General features: G+C 32.7%; 3 protein-coding genes across 4 annotated transcripts in view; 2 read left to right on the plus strand and 1 right to left on the minus strand.

The window, feature by feature from the left end:
• LOC117125134 (vacuolar protein sorting-associated protein 13A-like) overlaps positions 1–7,920 on the minus strand; it is an 89,413-nt gene extending 81,493 nt beyond the window's left edge. The window contains exon 1 of the mRNA XM_033271534.1: positions 7,700–7,920. Coding sequence (XP_033127425.1) covers positions 7,700–7,799 — 100 coding nt within the window. The 5' untranslated portion in view covers positions 7,800–7,920. The remainder of the gene's footprint in view (positions 1–7,699) is intronic.
• Positions 7,921–9,948: 2,028 nt separating this feature from the next.
• On the plus strand, positions 9,949–12,327 carry LOC117125037. The gene is made up of 4 exons (XM_033271398.1): positions 9,949–10,102; positions 10,830–10,971; positions 11,760–11,811; positions 12,122–12,327. Exons 1-4 carry the CDS (start codon positions 9,987–9,989, stop codon positions 12,217–12,219), a joined length of 408 nt encoding a protein of 135 aa, XP_033127289.1. The 5' UTR covers positions 9,949–9,986; the 3' UTR covers positions 12,220–12,327.
• A 1,027-nt stretch (positions 12,328–13,354) lies between these two features.
• Positions 13,355–19,211, plus strand: LOC117125036 (acyl-CoA-binding domain-containing protein 5-like). 2 transcript variants are annotated; one of them, XM_033271396.1, is made up of 9 exons: positions 13,355–13,516; positions 13,840–13,960; positions 14,513–14,585; positions 15,114–15,161; positions 15,585–15,900; positions 16,602–16,660; positions 17,287–17,377; positions 17,681–17,865; positions 18,351–19,211. In XM_033271396.1, the coding sequence occupies exons 1-9, from the start codon at positions 13,405–13,407 to the stop codon at positions 18,492–18,494; spliced, it is 1,149 nt and encodes a 382-aa protein (XP_033127287.1). In that variant the 5' UTR covers positions 13,355–13,404; the 3' UTR covers positions 18,495–19,211. The 2 variants fall into 2 exon arrangements, with proteins under 2 accessions (XP_033127287.1, XP_033127288.1); XM_033271397.1 differs by having other exon boundaries at positions 17,684–17,865.
• The last annotated feature ends 716 nt before the right edge of the window (positions 19,212–19,927 follow it).

Consider the following 19,927-nt stretch of genomic DNA (forward strand, 5'->3'; position numbering starts at 1 on the left):
AGGGGGGGGGGGGGGGGCAAGAAAATTATCCGGGGAAAAAATGCCCCTTTTCCCCCGCTAGCACCACCATTGGCTACATGCATATCTCAGACCCATAAAAAAATGTATTTAAGAAATGAAAAGAATAATATTTAGAATAATATTTAACTCTTTAATTATGTGTTACAGGATGATTTTTTATACAGGAAAGATAAATTCAACGATGCATGCAAAATTAGATTAAAAATAAAAAGTCCCAATATATGTTGAGTCCATGGTCACAGTAATTGAAGGCCATCAAGGATATTAATCCAATTTCAATAATGATGAGCTACCATCGTCATCCCGTTCTATTAACTTAATAACAATCTGTTTAGCTTTTAGCCTATTCAACTATTCACCTCTAAAAATGACAAGCGACTACGCCTATTTGATTTTTGATATTATTTTTAGCAGATTTTATCTCTTTAAGGTAATTTATAAGCTAACGATAATAATTAAAAATAATAATTCGTAATTAATAGTTTTTAGAACAATTTAATTTTTGGATATTATTATCGTAAATTAAACGAAATGGCATTTTATAAATTCATGCAAGATTCTGAGAAAAGGATACTGAGGGACACACACTGAGAATAGGAAATTGACAGTAATGAGGGGAACACCTTTCAATCTGAGGAGTATACTGGAAGGTAATATACAGAGAAAAAAACTGAGGGACATGAAGATTCAGCACTGAGCTATATCCAAGATTGCCAATGGAGGTACAGTGTGTGCAAAGATGGACTATTACTGTGGTCAGGGAGGCAGAGATGGTTGAATCAATTCTTAATACATGGCAAATTTAATGCCAAAAAACTGACCCAACGATAGAATGTTGGTTGAAATATAAAGATGTAAAAAACACAAATTTAATATTTATTACAGAAAATAAAAACAATGAAATTAAGTATATTATTAACGCGACTATCTTAAAAATCCAGACTTTTCATGATTTCGGGAGTGCGTACGCACTCATAGCAACCCCAGGATACATACAGGGCAATATACTGAACACAAGATATCTGAGGTGTAATACACTGAAGGAAACAAGTTCTTGTAATTGTGAAAGCTTCTATGGGGGCAGTAGAGTGTGTTGGCCCTAACGGCCGCCCATACAAAAAAGATATATATTAATCAATCATACAATCAATCACCCAAATGTTTCTAGAGCTCTTCACAACAGAGAATTTTTGCAACTAAAAGATTAAATAATTTGTACAAAATTAAAAAGTCTTAAAATCGGGGGGAAAAAAATTGAGTGCCAAGACGTGATTCAAACTCACAGCCTTTGGTTCCTTACACCCATCACATGGAACCGTCATATGAATGGCACGGTTAAACCAACCGCGCCATCCGTACAACGGGTATAAAATTGGTAATGGCAGTAATGTACAGAACTTGCTGAAATGCACTCATCCGTGAAAAAAGCAGACAATCAGTTAAAAAGCATACTTAATCAGCAAAAAAGTACACAATTTGCAGGGTTACTCTTGGAACTCCTCATTGGAGCTAAAAATACTGAGCAAGCCAAGGGCATGGTATGGAGAGGAAAAGCTGTAAGACTTGACAGTTGAAGTACTTGCCTTTCAATTAAAGGATTTATTTATTCATATTTATCTTGGTATCTTTATTCCAAAAATTTCAAAAGTCAGTCAAACAATAACAATAATCATTTTACATTCAAAGGTTTAATTGTTACTTTTTTTTTTTTAAAGTGACATTAAAAAGGCTTAAATAATAGGTTCAAATCCTGTCGAAACACCAGGATTCTTTCTCACGGCCAAAAACAACTTTCTTAACTGCATAATGGACTTTTATTATAATTATTACAAGGATCTTGTGTATGTTTGTCTTGTGGAAAGGACTGCATAAGGTAAACAGTATCATTATGCATTATTATTGCCAATCATTTGCATGCACTTAGATAAGCAGGGCAATGAAAGGCCTACCTGAAGGGTAATACTAAAAAGAAGCTAGTGCATATAAGCTTGCTAATATGGATAATTTTTTCATTCCTGATGATGACATAATTAATGTCGAAATATTGAATCCCAACACGATGACATGTATTTCAATACTTGGAGTATGTATTATACTTTCTTAAAAAGAAGCTATGTTTGGCATAATGTTGACTACCTATTTAAGAGATAGAAGGGCAGAAACATTGTATTTGTATGGATAGTTTGATTGTAATCCAATATTAATCTAATATAGTAATATTAATAATAAAAATTATTTAATTAAAATAAATACTGATACATAAATACTATTGGGATGACTATAGTCAAAGATGGCCTACAGTATGTTCTCTATAGAGAATGGTCAATTTCAACAATAATAATATTACATTTTCGAAAAGAAAAAAAAAGTGAACATGTTAAGAAGAATGTTGAAGACATCTCATTGGAGTTATCTTCCTTCCAAAATGTCAAGTATACTTAAATGTCATCACAACCACTTAAAAGCACAAAACAGTACTGAGAAAGCATCACTGTGGTACTTACAGTATTAGTAGACCTACTAGGAAGAGAATCTACAGTCTTACAGAGGCAATAAGTGGTACAACAGTTCAAGTGCTGCAGATTAATTAACAATCCACATCTTTTTATGCAATTAGCAGGGTATTTCAGTAATATTATTTACTGTATTCACTATGTAACTTAGACACAATAATACTACTATTATTTTAAACTTCATTGTGATTAAATATGCTTCTGTACACATTAATCTCCTGTTTAATAAATGTCAATGAAATGTATACACCTGAGGGCCATAGGTCAGACAGTGTATGGACTGTGTCGCCTCATAAACAATAATTCTACATAGAAAGAACGATGAGACTAATAATACAATAATTTCTTTCTTTATCACGAAGTGGCCTTACATTATTTTTTTTTAAAGCATTGTTTTCTGTCAAGGGCAAGCAAAAATACAAAACAACAATATCATAAAAGAGAATTTCAAAAAGACTGTCTGTTGGTGAAAGATGATATTTTGAAATTAATTTGTTATGCCAGGAATAAATATATTAAGTAGATAATTTGGAATCACATATTAGTATTAGATATATTCAGAAACAAAAGAGAATTTCTCGAATTATATACTTTTATTGTACTGGTATTCTTTGTGGAAGCCCCACTCGAAAATGACTTCAAAGTTCTTTTTGGATGTACCTAAACCTAATTTTCTTCTTTCATTTCTTTCTGTAATTTGTAAGGTTTTGAGACACAGTATATGAAATGAAATTTTAAAAAGCAAATTTTTTTTCTGTCAAAACATAGCAGACTTTCTAATCAGCCATGTTCTATAATTTATACATCTGTTAATGAGATTAAAATCTGGAAGAACCTATAAATAATCATTTAAAAACATTAAACTACTGTAAACATGCCAACGGATCAAATTAATAAGCTGTAACTTCCAATTAAACATTTAAGTTTTCAATGATTTACAGACTTTCCTGCAGCAATCCTTGATAAATTAAAATTGCTTAAATTAAATAAATTTATTAAATAAAATGGTTTTAATACTATTTTTTGCTTATATAAAGTTATATTATCATTTAAAGTTGTAACACATGTCATGTTTTTTACTTAATGGAAAGTTCCATAGTAAAACCATACATGTTGTGTCTATAGTATCTTTTTTTTCTTTACAAGTAATATTATCATTTAAAATTATGTACCACATGTCTTTAGCTCTTGGAAGATGGATGGATGGGGAGAAGGTAATAAATTATCGAAATTGATAAAAAGGCAAATTGGCTGAAATGTAAATTTAATGTTTTTTACTTAAAGCCAAGCTCCAGAGGAGAAAATATTTTTGATATGTTGAAGGACTGTGAAGACACAAAAATGGTGTTTGACTAAAAACTTGGGAAACGGTAAATGATACAGATTTTTTAATATTTAAAAAACTATGCAAAAAGGGGCGTAACCAGCCCTTTTTTCCACCTTTTTGACCCAGTTTTTAAATATTCAAAAATCGGTATCTCATTATACCATTGCCAAGTTTTTCATCAAACACCCTTTTTGTACTGTCTAATAGAAAAATCAGTTATACAACATATCAAAAATTGTTTTAAACTACAGAGCCTGACTTTTAAAATCACTGAATACTGGTTCAGAAATTTATCAATATTCACATGTACGTGCCAGGGTTCAATAAGTTCAAGCTGGGTAAACCCATACTTGAATGTGTTAACGGAAAGTGCTAACACCATTACTATTCATTTTGCTGTAATCTGTAACACCATTGATAAAGTAAACACACAGCATCGTTAATAGGATTAATCGGTTGTAATTGTGTAGACTCTTTTTCTTTTGTATGAAAATTAAAAGGTAATAGATCCTCACAAAATATGGTAAAAACATATCTAATGGTATAAATTTTTAGTAATGGAAAAATAATTGTTAAAAAAAGAATAGAGCAATGTTCAATGAAGCACTAAAATAAGTGAACAGGTTTGTTGTGTTCATCATCAGAAAAAGAGAAAAAAAAAACTGGTTAAAACTCTCAATTATTCAAAATGACTGATTGTCTTGTCTTTGTGTACTACTGAATTCAAAAAGTATTTTTTTCTAATTTCTAAAATAGTCATTAATTTTTTATGACAATGTAATAATACTAATATAATACATTACCCATGCATGCTTTGCATTGTAAACATTCCAAAATTTTAATTCATCGGTTTACAAAATAAGAAAAACTTAGGACCTTAGTCCTAAGTCCTAAGTCATGCATTTCATTGTAATATTTTGTGTGCGTATTAGGTACAGATTTAATATTATAATTTTTAAATTTCACTAAATTTTTAAGGCCCATGTAATAATGACAATGTGAACATTCAAGATATCAATTTCCTTCTTCACAAACAGGAGTTGAATCATATTCTAATTTACTCGCTCATTGTTTTATCACATCAATCCAATATCTTTCTGATGATTTTTGTAATTGTTATCATTTTGTAAATCTGTAAATAATGTGATTACACTGCAGTTAGAATAAATGAAAGAAAACATGTTAAGCCGGGCACAAACTTTCGCCCGATGGGCGTGGCTCGATGCGATTTTATAAAGAACGCAATGCGACGACATGCACGCAATGGATCATTTTTAATAACGATCCATTTTGACTGCCAAGATCAATTAGCAGACAGCGTCGAGGGAGCGTAGTTGGATTCATCATGAAACGGTTACGGCATAGTAGGTACAAGCAGAAATACAAGATTCCCTACAAATGCTTTCCCTTACACCTAGAAACATAGTCGGATGATCTAATGACTTGGGTTAATAAAGTGATAAAATGACAATATGCAACCAATAAATGTTATAGCCATTAATTGTTGTTCATTTTAAAAGTTTTTAGTAATCAACATCGAACATAAACAATTGATTCAAAGGAAAATAATAACATTAAAATCAATGCTGATATCTTTTTAAACAAACTTTTTTTCGAAGTTTACAGTACATTTTTTGTAAAAAGCATTTTGGGCTTCATTGAAATTTGGTTGTGGTTCCATCCTGTCTTTCATGCTATCAATTATTAATGCCAAAGGCTTCACTTAAGAAAAGGTATGTGGAGAAGGCTAATCCCAGTATCACAATTGTCTGGGTTTATATGCAATGAAGCAGTATAATTTCAATGATGATAGCATTAACCTACTTTAGTTTTCTTTGCAGAAAAAATTGCACAAGAAAATAAAATCTTTATAAAAATATGTTAATCCGCTTTTGCAGGTCAAATACTGGGATCAACTGACAGCTCTTAATCCTAATTTTAATGTAAAAATTGTATTTATCCTATTTAATTTTAGATTCCAATTTGCTGCCTTTATCAATTTGTAAATGGTAAAAGTATAATTTATTTTGAGCCATGCAATTAAAACACAGTCAAAAAAGCTTTAATAAAATTCACAAATAATTGTTATTGGTAGCTCCAGAAATTTGGCAAAAGTAGGCTTAGGCGTAGGTCCAACAAATCTGACAAGGTCTAAGAGGTTGCTTTGTAGGGCTTCCTTTCGAAGGTCTGGAGTAAAACTACTGGTGGTCAGCAAGGACATTTTTAGCATGATAAAAATTGTGCTTTTTAGACAAATTAGTAAGTGTGCTCCCACAAATTTTTGGTTGGATCTGAAAAATAATATTTTTAGTTTACAAGTTTAAATGTCGTCCGACAACAGGAGGGTCCATTGTTGTCTGACCGAGAAAATTTAAGTGCACCAAATATCTTGACTGGCATTTAATAAGCCTGTGCCTTACATCTTGCTCAATTGTCATCTACTGTATATGAAGCTTCTAGGCCAGGTATTTTCTGTAGTATTCTCAGTCATAAACTGAAGATCCTTGTCTTAGTTTTGTCCTGGTTTTCTAGAACATTTCTTATGCAGCTGGTTTTTACTTATTAATATTTATGGAATGAAATAATAGAAAATAGTATGAATAGACTGCATAGTGCTTACAAAGCAATTACTTAGGAATATGTAAAAAATACTAGTTTATAAAAATTAACAATGAAGAAATTGAGATTGTGATCCATAAATATCTAGCACTTACAATTGATAGTAAGTTAAATTGGAGTGAGCAAGCCAAGATCACTAGACTTAAAGGAAACTCACAGCTTCACTTTTTGAGAAGATTTAAAATTGTTAATGAAATAACCCTATCGTTAGTCTGTTCTGTAAATCGTTTGTAGAGAGGTCACTATTTGGTTGTATTATATGGTTCAGTAGTTTAGGAAAGATAGATTATATTAAGATTCAAAGTGTACTTTAGGGCTAGTAAATTAACTGATAAAACATCTCTATTGAAGACCTATGCTGCCACAGATTTTATAAGAAAATTATCGCAATATTAGAAGAAATATGAAATAGAAACCACCCACTTTTTAATTAATTTAAATGGCTATACTCAGGAAAGAAATTAGGACTGCTAAATTGCTGTACCTCCAGATTTCTCAACTCATTCATACCTTTTGCAATAAGATTCTACAACTCAAATATCTAAATTTATGTTTATCACCTGTCCCTTTTAACTATATTTAGTTACTGTATATTGTATTGGTTGGTCATATCTTTTTTCCATATATTATTATTATTATTTTTTTTTTTTTTTTTTTTTGCTTTTCTTGTCTTTTGATAATTTTGATGTTTGTATACATTTTTGTTGTACCTGTATGTGTTAAAATGGTTCACCCAAACAAAATTTCCGTATTTTGGACAATAAAATAATCTTGAATCTTGATATCTTTCTTTCTTGGAATGTATTGTATGAATTGTTAGTTGTTGTGGTCCAAACAAATTCACTGACTTTTTTACTTACCTAATCAGCCTCTCTATTCTAAAACCTAGATACACTACATTACAGAACAGTACTGTTTAATACTATAGCATATCTTGAATTCTCTTTCATAATTAATATTTAATATACATAGTCTAAAATTGTTTCAATCAAAGTTAGGCCTAGGATATTCCAGGCCTATAATTTCGTGAGCCATGGTAGAACGTGATCGAAAGTGCGGCATGCATCAAATCTTGCTGGCTGGTATATATTTCACTTTCATCCAACACCCCGTCTACCTACAAGACGTTCGAACGGGAAAATCCAACCAAGCACTCCAGCCTTCTTCAGTTAACTTCAACCCTAGACTAGAGATTCTCTAGAGGCTAGCCTATACTTACCACTCCATATTCCAAGTTTCAAACTGTTTTTATTTAAGTTTTCCACATACGGTCCTAAAAAGCGATTCAGCAAATCCACAACCAGGGATTCGAAAACCATCTTTCAAAAATCCTAAATTGTTTTGCTATTGCATTGCCTGTTGTTGTTGTGGTAGCTCAACACTCTTCTATACTTATCAAACAGAATACAGGCTAGCCTAGTCTGCTTCTCCAGGGACTGAAAATAGATTCATCGTCTCCGCGAGAGAGGTAGGCACTCTCGCGAGCAAGGCGAGTTTCAACGTATGACTATTGATGGCGCAATACACGATAACGAGACTCTCTGAACTTTCAAAAATAGTCTAAGACATGAATGTGCTCTAAAAAAAAACCTTTAAAAAATAAATTTAGTGCTGTATTTGTTATTCGAGTTACGGTTGACTTAATTTGTAGGAAAATAACTATTATAAAAATCTTTGATGAGCTTATATAATTAATTATTAATTAAATAATAATAACTTTATTTAATAAAGCGCAAACAATATCCATTTAAAATGTTCACAGGCGCTACACAAAATTTGATATAAGAAATTTACACAAAAAAAGTATTCATTATACATATACAATAAAAGTTAAATAGAAAATTAGGACATCAAAAGCATCACAATACAATTTAATACATCAAAGACCTACAGTGAAAAAATGATAACATAGGCCTATTAACTTAGTATAAAACATGCTCCAAATTAAATGAGACTCGTCATTGTGATTCAATATTTGGATATTTATAAGATCATCATCAGGAATGAAGAATGTTTAAACATTACAAACAGACATTCCAGAAGCAGTACAGAATTAGCCAATGAAAAACAGTCAATATTAGAGCCTATAGGAGTCTCACTTTGTTTGGAGTAGGCTATAGGCTATGTTTTATACTAAGTTAACTTAAACATATCAGTGTTTCGTTTGGGATTGATAAGATTAATCAGGGGCGGGTCTGGGTCCATGGGGGGGGGGGGATCAAAATGTTTCCAAAAAAAAAATAAATAAAGGGTGGGGGTGGTTCTCCCCAGGAAAAAAAAAATTGAATCCTAGATGGCGGGAAATGAGCTTTTACGACTTCTGATGTGTCTTTCAAGGACTTTTAAGTTCTTCAAAATCCAAGGTTTCCCCTCTTGAAAATGGTCAGGCAGACTTTCTCATTCTTACAGTAGTAAACCTTATGTGTGTATACATACATAAAAAAAATGAGTAGTTGTACGTGTTCTTTTTTCCATGAATCGATAAACCCCAAACAGGAAATTTGATTCCTAAATGGCGGGGAATGCCATTGCTGAATTTCGAGAATAAGCCCATCGCGGAAAAAAGCCCCCCGCCCCCCTCTTTGCAAAAGTAATCGGAAAAGAAGCCCAGGGCTTCTCTAATCAAGATATAGGCCTATATGGGCTTATTTCGAGACAGTACTTTTACATTCAAACTGACGTTATCGATTACTGTATTATGATAGCGTGTCAGTATCAATAATAGGCCTATATTATTTTATTGACTATTGTAGCATGGTTACAATTTAAAAATATTAAGCAGAATTTCGAATTCCATGCCATAGACGAAAATTGTCGTATAGTAGAAATTCCAAAATTTACAGCTTTCATTTTAAAAGGAAGCCTTCCCCTCTTTAGTTTGCAACGGAGCGTGAAAAGAAAACACATATTGAAAAGAGGCCCATCTCTAAAAGAAGCCATCCAAGGGTCGTCAAAAGAAGCCCAGGGCCTATTCAAGGCTTCTAAATAGAAAAATTTACCATATTATAAGTAAGGAAAGACATACGCAAACACGTGCGTTTATGGTGCAACACGTGTGTTTGTGAGACACGTGGGTATTCCTGGCCGTTTTGTGATTCAGTTTTTAAGTTTGATTGACACTCTGGAAAGGTCCATTATGCGCGCCTATGAAATAACGTACCCATAAGGGCACTGACGGTGCATTTTTGAATGTATTTTTTTTTTCAAGACAATTTTGAAGCAATTTCTAAGCATCGTGAGGGTTATCGAGGCACTTTTTAGACATTTTTGTGGAACGTGTTGAGAAATTAATTTTCGAGACAATTTTCTTTGTAATATCTGAGACAATATTAAACTCCGAGACATTGTTTGAGTTAATTTTCTGAGGCGTTTTTTTAGCTTATTGAAACATTTTTCAAGGCCCTTTTTGACATTGAGGCATTTATGTAATCATCAAGTTGTTGCAGATACGGCGTGCCATAGTCCCTTTGATTGTCTTTACGGTAGCCCAAATTGCACAGTAATCAATGCATTTGGGCTGCAACAATTCAGCTGACACAAAAGATAATAAAGTTTCCGTAATTCCATCCTTAGAAAAAAAGCGCAATAAAAACAGTAATATGGCTGTGTTGGGGTTGCTTAGGTGGGTATATTAGTTTTGAATTTGATTGTATTTCATCATTCATTATGATATATTAAGGTTCGTATTTTGAAATAAAACAGCTCGCTTTGACTTAGATTGTAAGTTGTTCTATTTTCTCTATGGTTGTAATGTGTAGCTATCTCTGTTAGCCTAGGCCTAACCTTAGACTAGCTAGCTGCCTGACCTAGCTAGGCTAGGCTACACATGGGATGACATGCCTGCCCTTCCTGTGTTGATCTGGTCCTAGGCTTACTGTGCCGATTCCTCACTGGGCCCAAAGTACAGTATTAGCCTACCGGTAAGTAAGAATGGATCGACGACCTTCCAGGATCCTGGCAAAATATAGATACAGAGAGCCCAGTACACTACACAGTACACTAACATTTTACCAGTCATTGGCGGTGGCGGGGGGGGGGGGAAAGAGAAACAGCTCCCTCAGTCCCCTTGAAAATGTTGGAAGCAAAAAAAAAAAAGAAGAAAGAAACGATGCTCATACAGATAAAAATCACCTTATTTTAGGAGCAAGTTCCCCTTCCTCAGCCATCCATCCCCAAACCTTGTTTTCGACCCCCCCAAATTCATTATCTCTCCCCATTCATTATCTCCCCCCCTCATTCATTATCCCCTCCCCGTTTGAAGACTCATACACCACTGTACTATACCACATGTTGACTATATTAGTGGGTAGATAAAGTATTATTATGTATTGTCTACATTTTCTTCATAGAGGTGCGCTGAAAGTTAGCATAGGAGTGGGTGCCATATACGTACCAGCCGTTGAGGGAGTATGGTCCCAGTCTAAGCAGTCATCCCTCGCACTAAGAAGGTTAACAAATTCAGTGGTTGGTCAAGACACTTTCTTCAACCAGGTAAATCTTCTCAAGTTTTATCAATCATGTCATATTATGTAGTGAGCCATACATTTCAGAGTATTAATATATGAGTTTTATAAAATGTAGGTTTATTATTATACTCAAGTCAAACTCATATATATGAAATGTCCATTTACTAATACTAATATGATGATTTTATAGAAATTTGTATAGAAAATATTAATTTAAATAAGTGAACTATGCATTTTGTGTTAAGGTAATAATAACATTTAGGTTTTTATATAGCGCTCTACACAACTAAGTCTGAGTCTCAGAGCACTTTTCCACATTATTACCCCATTCATTGGTATGATGCCTATGGGGGAAATTACATAGTTTGCTGCATGAAATATATCAGTGCATTTTGTACTCAAACCTCCTTAGGTACCCACTTACACTCCTGGGTGGAGAGAAGCAATGCAGATAAAGTGCCTTGCTCAAAGGACACAAGCAAAATGCACAGTGAGGAATTGAAACCCTGACCTAGAGGTTGGGGAACCAGACCGTTCCCGTTGCGCCAAACCTCTTTCACAAAATATCCATTATGTGTGAAGGATGTTATTCCAAGTTCTTGGTGACCAACATACAGTAGAAAGCATGTTTAGGTGCTTTACTAATAACAAAATGACCTACATAATCCCATCCTAACTGAACTGAGCTAAAGATTTTAGTGGAAAATTTGCATTCTATCTTTCTAAATTGTAACAAGAGCATACAAAAGATATCAAATTTGGATTAGAAAGAATACATAGATCAATTTCCTCCTCCTACTTTTCTATCTTTAGATGCTAAGAAGAAATCGATTATCAGCATTGTTGTTAGAGAAATGGAATTCAGGTAATGTTCTACCATAATTATGATTACCTTAGTTTTATTTATTTCAGAAAAATATGTGTGTAGATATTTGTTTAATCCACTATGTTTAGCAATGGCATTAAAAAATTGTTTGACTTAGATAAAATTTGACATACAGATCGTTAATTTGGTGTGTAAAATATGATCGGACTTAGGCAATGTTGACTTAGGAAAGTTTAACTGTATTGTGTTTATAAATATATATACAGTAATATTAATTTAGATAAAAATTGTGATGGTTTATATTGTTAAAATTGTTTATTATTAAAATTGATTAATTGTATATTTACAGGTGTCAAATGGACATTTGAGGGTTTAGGGTCAACCCCTGAGAAGGTTGGCAAACTGTCAGCGACTGCTGCTCAAAGTCTCACCAGTTATTTAAAGTAGCAAGAAGACTTCAGACTATCCTAATTTATGTTCAAAACTGCTTTTAAATGTAATAATAGATATGTTTCAAAATATTATATACAATAAATTAAATTTTACAATACAGTACATCGTTGTTTCTTTTCTTTTTTTTAGCTTTGTGTTGTGAGTACAGTAATTAAATTTTAAAATAAAAATGATAAAGTAGAAAAGAATGAAAGGAGCTCAGTAATATGTGCGTGTTCTGATCAAGTTCATGATGATCCATTGATTAGTTTTTGCGTAATCTTGCTAATAGACAGACAGCAGTGAATAAATAAAACCTCCTTGGCGGAGGTAACTATCGTTAAAATACCAGACTATAAACATCATTTTGTGAGACACCAGCCCCTAACTGATGCAACTGATATTCATGTTGCAAACATTTCCTGATAATATTATAAATGATAAGATTGATAAAACTTGCAATATCAACTCAAAGTGCTGTAAAAAATAAAAATCAGAATGGTGAAACAAAACTCCGAAGGAATACTATAGTGGTAACTCCATAGAGTGCATAGCTCCACCCTTTCACCGAATACCGAATACCCCCCAAAAAATCCAGAAATTTGACTATGTGACCTTGACTTTTTACCCCCATTTTTCCCTTTCCAACTTAAAACACTATCCTTCCACTAAGTTTTATGATAGCCTAACTTGTTTGTATTCCCCCAGATAAAAACAAGTAGGGCAACGCTGATGAAATTGAACCAGGCCAAATGTTTTGGCTGGAAGAAAGGACATAACAATTCCCGGGAACTGTTTTCAGATTTCATTCTAAAGGGGAAAATTACAATTAAAATTTAATAGGAGAGTGCAATTTTTCAGGTACCACCATAATTTACACATAACACATAACATGATTTGTTTACATGTGTGTACATGTGCCGAATAACATAACAAAATCACATTTTGCTACCTCTGCACCATCCATGGGAGTGAGATTCGAACCCTCCATCTGTAACAGTCTACTCCTGGGCCGCCTCTATTTAAAATTCCTCGAACAGCCACTGATGGTCAATGTCGTCTTTGTGTAAGGTCAATGCGTTAAAAACTATCTTCGAAAGCGCATCATCAATTTTCGGCATCGCCATATGATCACTTTACGGTTGAATGCACTACTGGCGTTTCATACATGGGGCCAAGAAGAATGTTTTGATCCTCGATATGGCAGATTCAACTGATGATAGAGAAGGGAGCTCACAAAAATATGATTTAATTAGGACGAAACGTGTTTTTGAACTAGCTGTTGCTACAGTGAAAAATATGCCCCAAAATGGTATGTGAATATTGATGATACTTGTACGGTAGTTTCTTGAAATTAGCTTAGAACTCGCCTATGTATTTAGCAAAGCCTAGGCCTAGCCGGTGATAAACTGTCAGACTCGGTCGGTCGGACTCGCTTTGTCGGACCTGAGATGGTCGATCGGACCCATGTTTGGGTGGGTGCATTATTTGAGTGCCTGTACTTCCCCTCTTCAACAAGTGATGAATTTTTCTTTATAGTACTTTATTTTTCCCTTAAATGTGTTAATATTAAAACATACTGAAAACTGAACTACTAAATTATTAATATTAATAATCATTTTCTCTATCTTGAAGGGCCTTTCAAACCGTCGTATGCGATGATGAGTACATTCTACGGGTTGTACAAACAGGCAACTATGGGACGATGTTGTGTCAAAAAGCCGTCTATATTTTATCCAGTTGAGAGAAGCAAATGGTAGTCCTTTTCTTTGACTTTTTATCTGTTTTGATATGTCCTTTCGAGGCATGGATGTCACAATGTTTGTGGGGAAAAATACAAATACGAAAGGGATTTGTGATTGGAAGTTAATGACAGGCTACAGAGGAAAAACATTTTTTCATATATTATACAACTGATTTTTCTAAGACTCAAAAAGCATATGTGACGAAAATCTCGGGAATGGTTAATGAGATACAGATTTTTAAATAATTTTAAACTGGGGGAAAAGAGGTGTAACCACTCCTTTTTCCACCTTTTTCCCAGTTTCTAAATATAAAAAAAATCTGTATCTCATTAACCGTTCCCAAGCTTTTCATCAAATATGCTTTTTGTGTCTTAGAAAAAATTAGTTGTATGACATATCAACATTTTTTTCCTCCGAAGCCTAATTTTAAGCATTTTTAGTCCTTCTAAATATAGTGAAATGCACTATATCATGCAGGGGTTTTTTTTATCTTATTGTTTACATTTTATCCTGTTGAGATAATGAAGTTTTCAGTTTTTTTGTTGAACTTTTTTTTCTAACAGGGAAGCTTGGTCGTCATTTGGGGACTTGTCTAAGGAGGAAGCAATGGTGCAATATACTGAGGAGTTTGTTAAGGTGACTGGCACAATTCTAGTGGTCTGCGTTCAGTGGTGGATTCAGGAATTTGTAATAGAGGAGACCCAGGGGGGAACTTCATGATAATCATCAATCATATTATGAATCATATTAACATCATCATCATTATTCATCACAATTATCACCATAATTATCACCATGATATCCTCATCGTAACATCACACTATTATCATCATCATCAATATCAAAATTTTCATTATGAACACCATAGTAATCATTATCATCTTCATCACCATCATCTTCTACATTAAAACTTGACAGGATCTTTCAGTTATGGATATATCGAGGTGCATTAGAGTGCAGAGATTGGTACATTGAACCAACAAATTAGGAAATATTATGTCCTATCACTTAACATTGATATCATCATTGACACCACCATAATCATAGTAATTAAATAAACATACTAACTTCCCAGTCTCAGGGTTCTGGAAATCACCAGAAAAGTTTCATCCTATAATTTAATTAAAAATCATCTACTATTACTAGTTATGTACTTTCTTGCAGGCTTTACTGGCTAATTCACAGACTGCTACTATTGATCAATTTTCAAAGGTTTGTAGCATTTACATGACCAAATTTATTACAACTCTTCATTTCCATCAGTGGCGTATCTTGGATTTTTGAAAAGGGGGAGTGATGATTGGTGGGGGTGGGGGCCTTGAAGGTGAAGTGGGAGTTTGATGATTTAGTGAGGGGATGCTAGCTTGCAAAATAAGGTGATATGAAGTAATTTTCACCTAACCGAGCATGCTTGTTTGCTTTGAACATTTTCAATGCATGATCAACTGGGGAAGAACTGATTTTCCACCTCCATCCCCCCCCCTTTTCCCTGCATCCCTTTATACCACAGATTTCCATGCTGTTTTCCTATGCATTTTCTGTGACACTGCTGTGTTACCCTTTTCAATAATAAATAAATTTATGAAAATCAATTGAAACCTTTTGTTAATATTAATTTATCAATTAAATTTTTAGACATTACATGAAGCACCAGAAACAGATGAATCAACACAATTTATATCTGCAATCATGCCATTTATTGAAGCAATTTCAACAAGGATAAATGGTGAAAATACCATAGGTGATAACACAAGTGATAACAGGGATGATAACATAGGTGATGTCACAGGTGATGGCAGCGGTGACATCGTAAGTGAAAGCACAGGTGAAGGCAATGGTGACGATATAAGTGATGGCAAAAGTGATAGCAGGGAGGATGATTTATGCATTACCACAGGTGATGAAAGGGGTGATAGCAAAGGTCATACCGAGCCTCAAATTGTTGAGATAGGTAAGTTCACACTCAAAATATACTTGCTTTTCTGAAGACATGTTTAAGCATTTTCAAATTAAGTTATCAAACCAAAAGATCTGGTACTGTACTAACAAAAATATGTTAATTTTTTCTCATTCTTTTTTAATGATAAAAACTTACATTTATATCATGCTTGGGGTATAGGTTATGTTAACTTGACACCAAATTATAAAATAGTTTCAAAGGATCAACTATTCACCATTGTACTTATTATTTTCGTTAAGTTATCTAAAGAAAAACAAATTATATAATAGTTATTTTTAGCTCTGATGAGGAGCTCTAGAAACACTCGGCTAATTGATTAATAGATTTTTTTTTTAGCTCTGATGAGGGTGGGCTGAGGGCTGATCGATTAATAGATGTTTTTTTGAGCTTAGTTTTTTAGCTCAGATGAGGGCGGGCTGAGCGCTGATCAATTAATAGATGTTTTTTTGAGCTTATGTTTTTTAGCTCAGATAAGGGTGGGCATTGATCAATAAATCTTTTTTTGAGCTCCAATCAGAGTGGGCTGATTCGGCTGATTAAATAATAGATCTTTTTTTGTGCTGTTAGAACCAATATACTCTACTGCCTCTATTATACTGTCTTCATTGAAGCTTTCGAGATTACGAGAACTTGTTTTTTATAATATATTTTCTTTAATCTATCTTTCTTGGTATCCGTCTTGTATTATACAGGTGACATTACAAGTGATAGTGAAAATGACGACTTCTGTGATACCTTCGACCAGGTTGAAGTAAGAAAGCATACCTTATTTTAACAACCATACATTTCATATCCTTGTGTCCGTCTTTTAATCAACTAATAATAAAGTGATGATTGTAAAACAGTCATACTTTAAAACAAGTTAATTATAAAGAATCATCATATGTTTTTGTCTCTATTATTAGTAAGTCTTGGTGTTGTTGCTCTAAAAATTGATCTGTATTTTCTTATTTGAGATGTTATTTTCACATTAATCTCAACATTATTTCCATACCAATTTTGATAATCAAGATTTATACCTTTTTTTACATATTTAAAGAAGTTATATTTGATTATTGAGGTAGAATAATTATAATACATTACATTTTTGTATCATATTTTTATATATTTATGCTCATCCTGTAATTAGAGTTTACACTGCTGGATGTTTGAATAAAATACAAATATATCAATTAATATATAATATAAAACAATTAATCTTTTTAACTGGACTATACTTGTCTATTTATTTAAAACTGGATGAATAATAATATTCACAAACGTATATCAATTAATATTGAACGACTTATTGCTTGAGTACAGTACAGTTCTCTTCTTTAAACAGTATTATTGTAAAGACAGGAGGAATGATATAAATATCATATTTTCTTTTTACAGGCATCTGATGAAGAGCATAATGGTGTTTCATTACAGACCAAGGATCCATTAATTGCTACTTATAGACCAACTCAGCGAGTACTAAAACAAGGTAAATATAATTGAATGCATTTCTCTTATTTAAAATTCATTGAGAAAAGGGTTTTGTACCTCCCTTGGGACACATCCACTTTTTTAGGAAATTTGTTGAAATATGGGATTCAATATTTTGAATTAATTTTTTTATTTTTACTTAACATTTTTTTAATTTTTATTTATCACATGTATTTATTTATGAAACGATTCTATGTTATGTACAACAAATATCCCAAAATTCATTATTTTGATAATAATGTTGACTCTTGTAAGTAACTTATACTTTATGTAGTGAAATGAAATTGGCTTTGTTTTGCAGTAGAAGTCACGTCGGCAGAGTGTTCATCTAGTACTGTTGTGGAAGGAAGGTGTGGCCGTGGTAGAGAAACAAAGGGTTCTAGTAATCAACAAATACTTTTAGTTTTAGAAAACATCCAACGTGATATGGCTGAAATTATTTCCAGGATAACTTTATTAGAAAATCTTTTGAAAAGAAATATGGAAGTAAGTTAATCATTCTTTTATTTGATATAATTTATTACTGTACATGTTAAATCAAATCACCCAGATTTATCCAGTATTCCATTTTTTCCATTTTGTTATCTGAACACTCATTCTCTTTTTCCTTTCTTTAATGTTTAACATCTATATGTTTTTATAAAAGGCTTTCTTTAAGAAAAGGACGTTTTTAAGACACTCCGCATTGAGAACCCAATTTTTGGGTGGAGATGTCTGTTTTAAAGTCTTTAATATTATAAATCTTTAATATTTATTATCAATATGTTCTTTATATTATATTTATCCAAGTTTTTTTTTACTAATTCTGTAATTGAAGTGTTATTAATGTATGATCCACACTCACCACCTCAAAGAATAAAACAAAAAACAAACGATAGTTTTAAAGGTACTGTACTTACATTTCTCTTTTCAGTTGGTGTTTAATAACCTTTTTTTTATTGTAACCCTTTTATATTTCCATTCGTTGGCAGGCCACACTGAATGGAAAAGGTTCAACATCATACATTAGTAACCTGACTCCAAAGCAAATGGCAGTGCACGCTTTCCTTATATGCGTCTGGCCAATTGTCATTCGTTGGTTCATCAAATATATATGGTGCAAGAATAAAGACTGATCTTTGTAGATAAATATTTAATGTCAATTAATTTTAATAAAGAATAGAATCTAATTGTAAGTGCAAAAATAAAGAATTATTCAAAACTCTCTTGATAAATAAATAATTATGAAATAATGTTAAACTTAAGAATATAATCTAATGATCTAATGTCTATTTTGTCCACACCTGGATAAATCAGTCGTCATTGTTATTTTAAATATTTTAAAAGCTATGCTAGATTCAATAAAAAACTTTTTATCGGTGTTGACACATAAACGGCGAAAAAGAAACAAGAAAAAAGCCTTTGACTTCATCATAATGTTGGCCTGGCACGAACGGTTCTATTTTTCATGGGTTTGGGGGGGTTGTCCATTTTTTTTTTCAGGTACTACCAAGTACCAACATCACTTCCGACTTGTGTGTTTTAAGCATTAAATCTTTCATTATTTTATAATGTTATAAATTTCTTAATGAATTTGATGCAAGTGTATGAAATGTAAGAGCTAAGGCAGCATTTGGTTAAACATTATGTTTTGTAAATTATAAATCCTGTTTTGCCAAGCATGTGGTAATGGTAATAACAAGAGTGTTGGATGGGTGAGAGAAATTGATTGTAAATATATGGAGTAAATAATTGTACATGAACAGTATGAAATTGTAATACTCAACTATAACTCATCCTGTGTAGACATAGTTGGAAAAGACAATAAAATTATAAAAGTACAGTACTTAAAATGTTTTTCCTGTTGGCATTTGTAGTATCAGTGGTATTTTTGTTATTGGAGTATGTATTTACGAAGATTAAAGAAATATTAATATTTTGGGTCCCAACATCGTGGCTTGGGAGGAAATAAGTACACCTAACAATATTCTGAGCGAAAATGAAAGGAAAAGACCGGAAAGAAAAGTAGAAAAGAACAGAAAGAAAATATTAAAGGGAAAAGAAGTTTAGAAAGAAGATAATGGAATGCAGAGGAATAATCTTAAAACAACCATACACAAAAATAAGATAAAATTAAGCATTTTGGGTTTAAATGGATGTTTGCAAGGCCTACCATAGCAGTGTTATAATAAACCGAATTGCATAAAATGAAAAAAGTATCATTTCAAAGTGTCTAAAATAATTTTTTAATCTACATAATTTATGGTCTAACATCTCATCTTACCTGTTATAACCATGATGGTCCACAGACAATAATATAGGCCTATTCTTGTTATTACTAAATGTGCCATCAGTAATTTTATATTTGTATGATCTCTAAAATGGACTGTTCTAAAGCCTCACTCCTTGGTTACTGTTGCTAAGTTCAGACAAAAGGAAAGCATATACGCACATGTTTTCTGGCATATGCATTCCTGACCTGTTCTGATTGGTCAGTCATTAAGTCCGATTGAGGAGGGGGTGGGTTTGTGTCACAACAGTCTCAGAATAGGCAAGTCACGGATCTCAT

This window comes from Anneissia japonica, unplaced genomic scaffold, assembly GCF_011630105.1.
Source record: "Anneissia japonica isolate Jap-2015-1 unplaced genomic scaffold, ASM1163010v1 scaffold9_len2422644_cov172, whole genome shotgun sequence".
In the NCBI taxonomy this organism is placed as follows: domain Eukaryota; kingdom Metazoa; phylum Echinodermata; class Crinoidea; order Comatulida; family Comatulidae; genus Anneissia; species Anneissia japonica.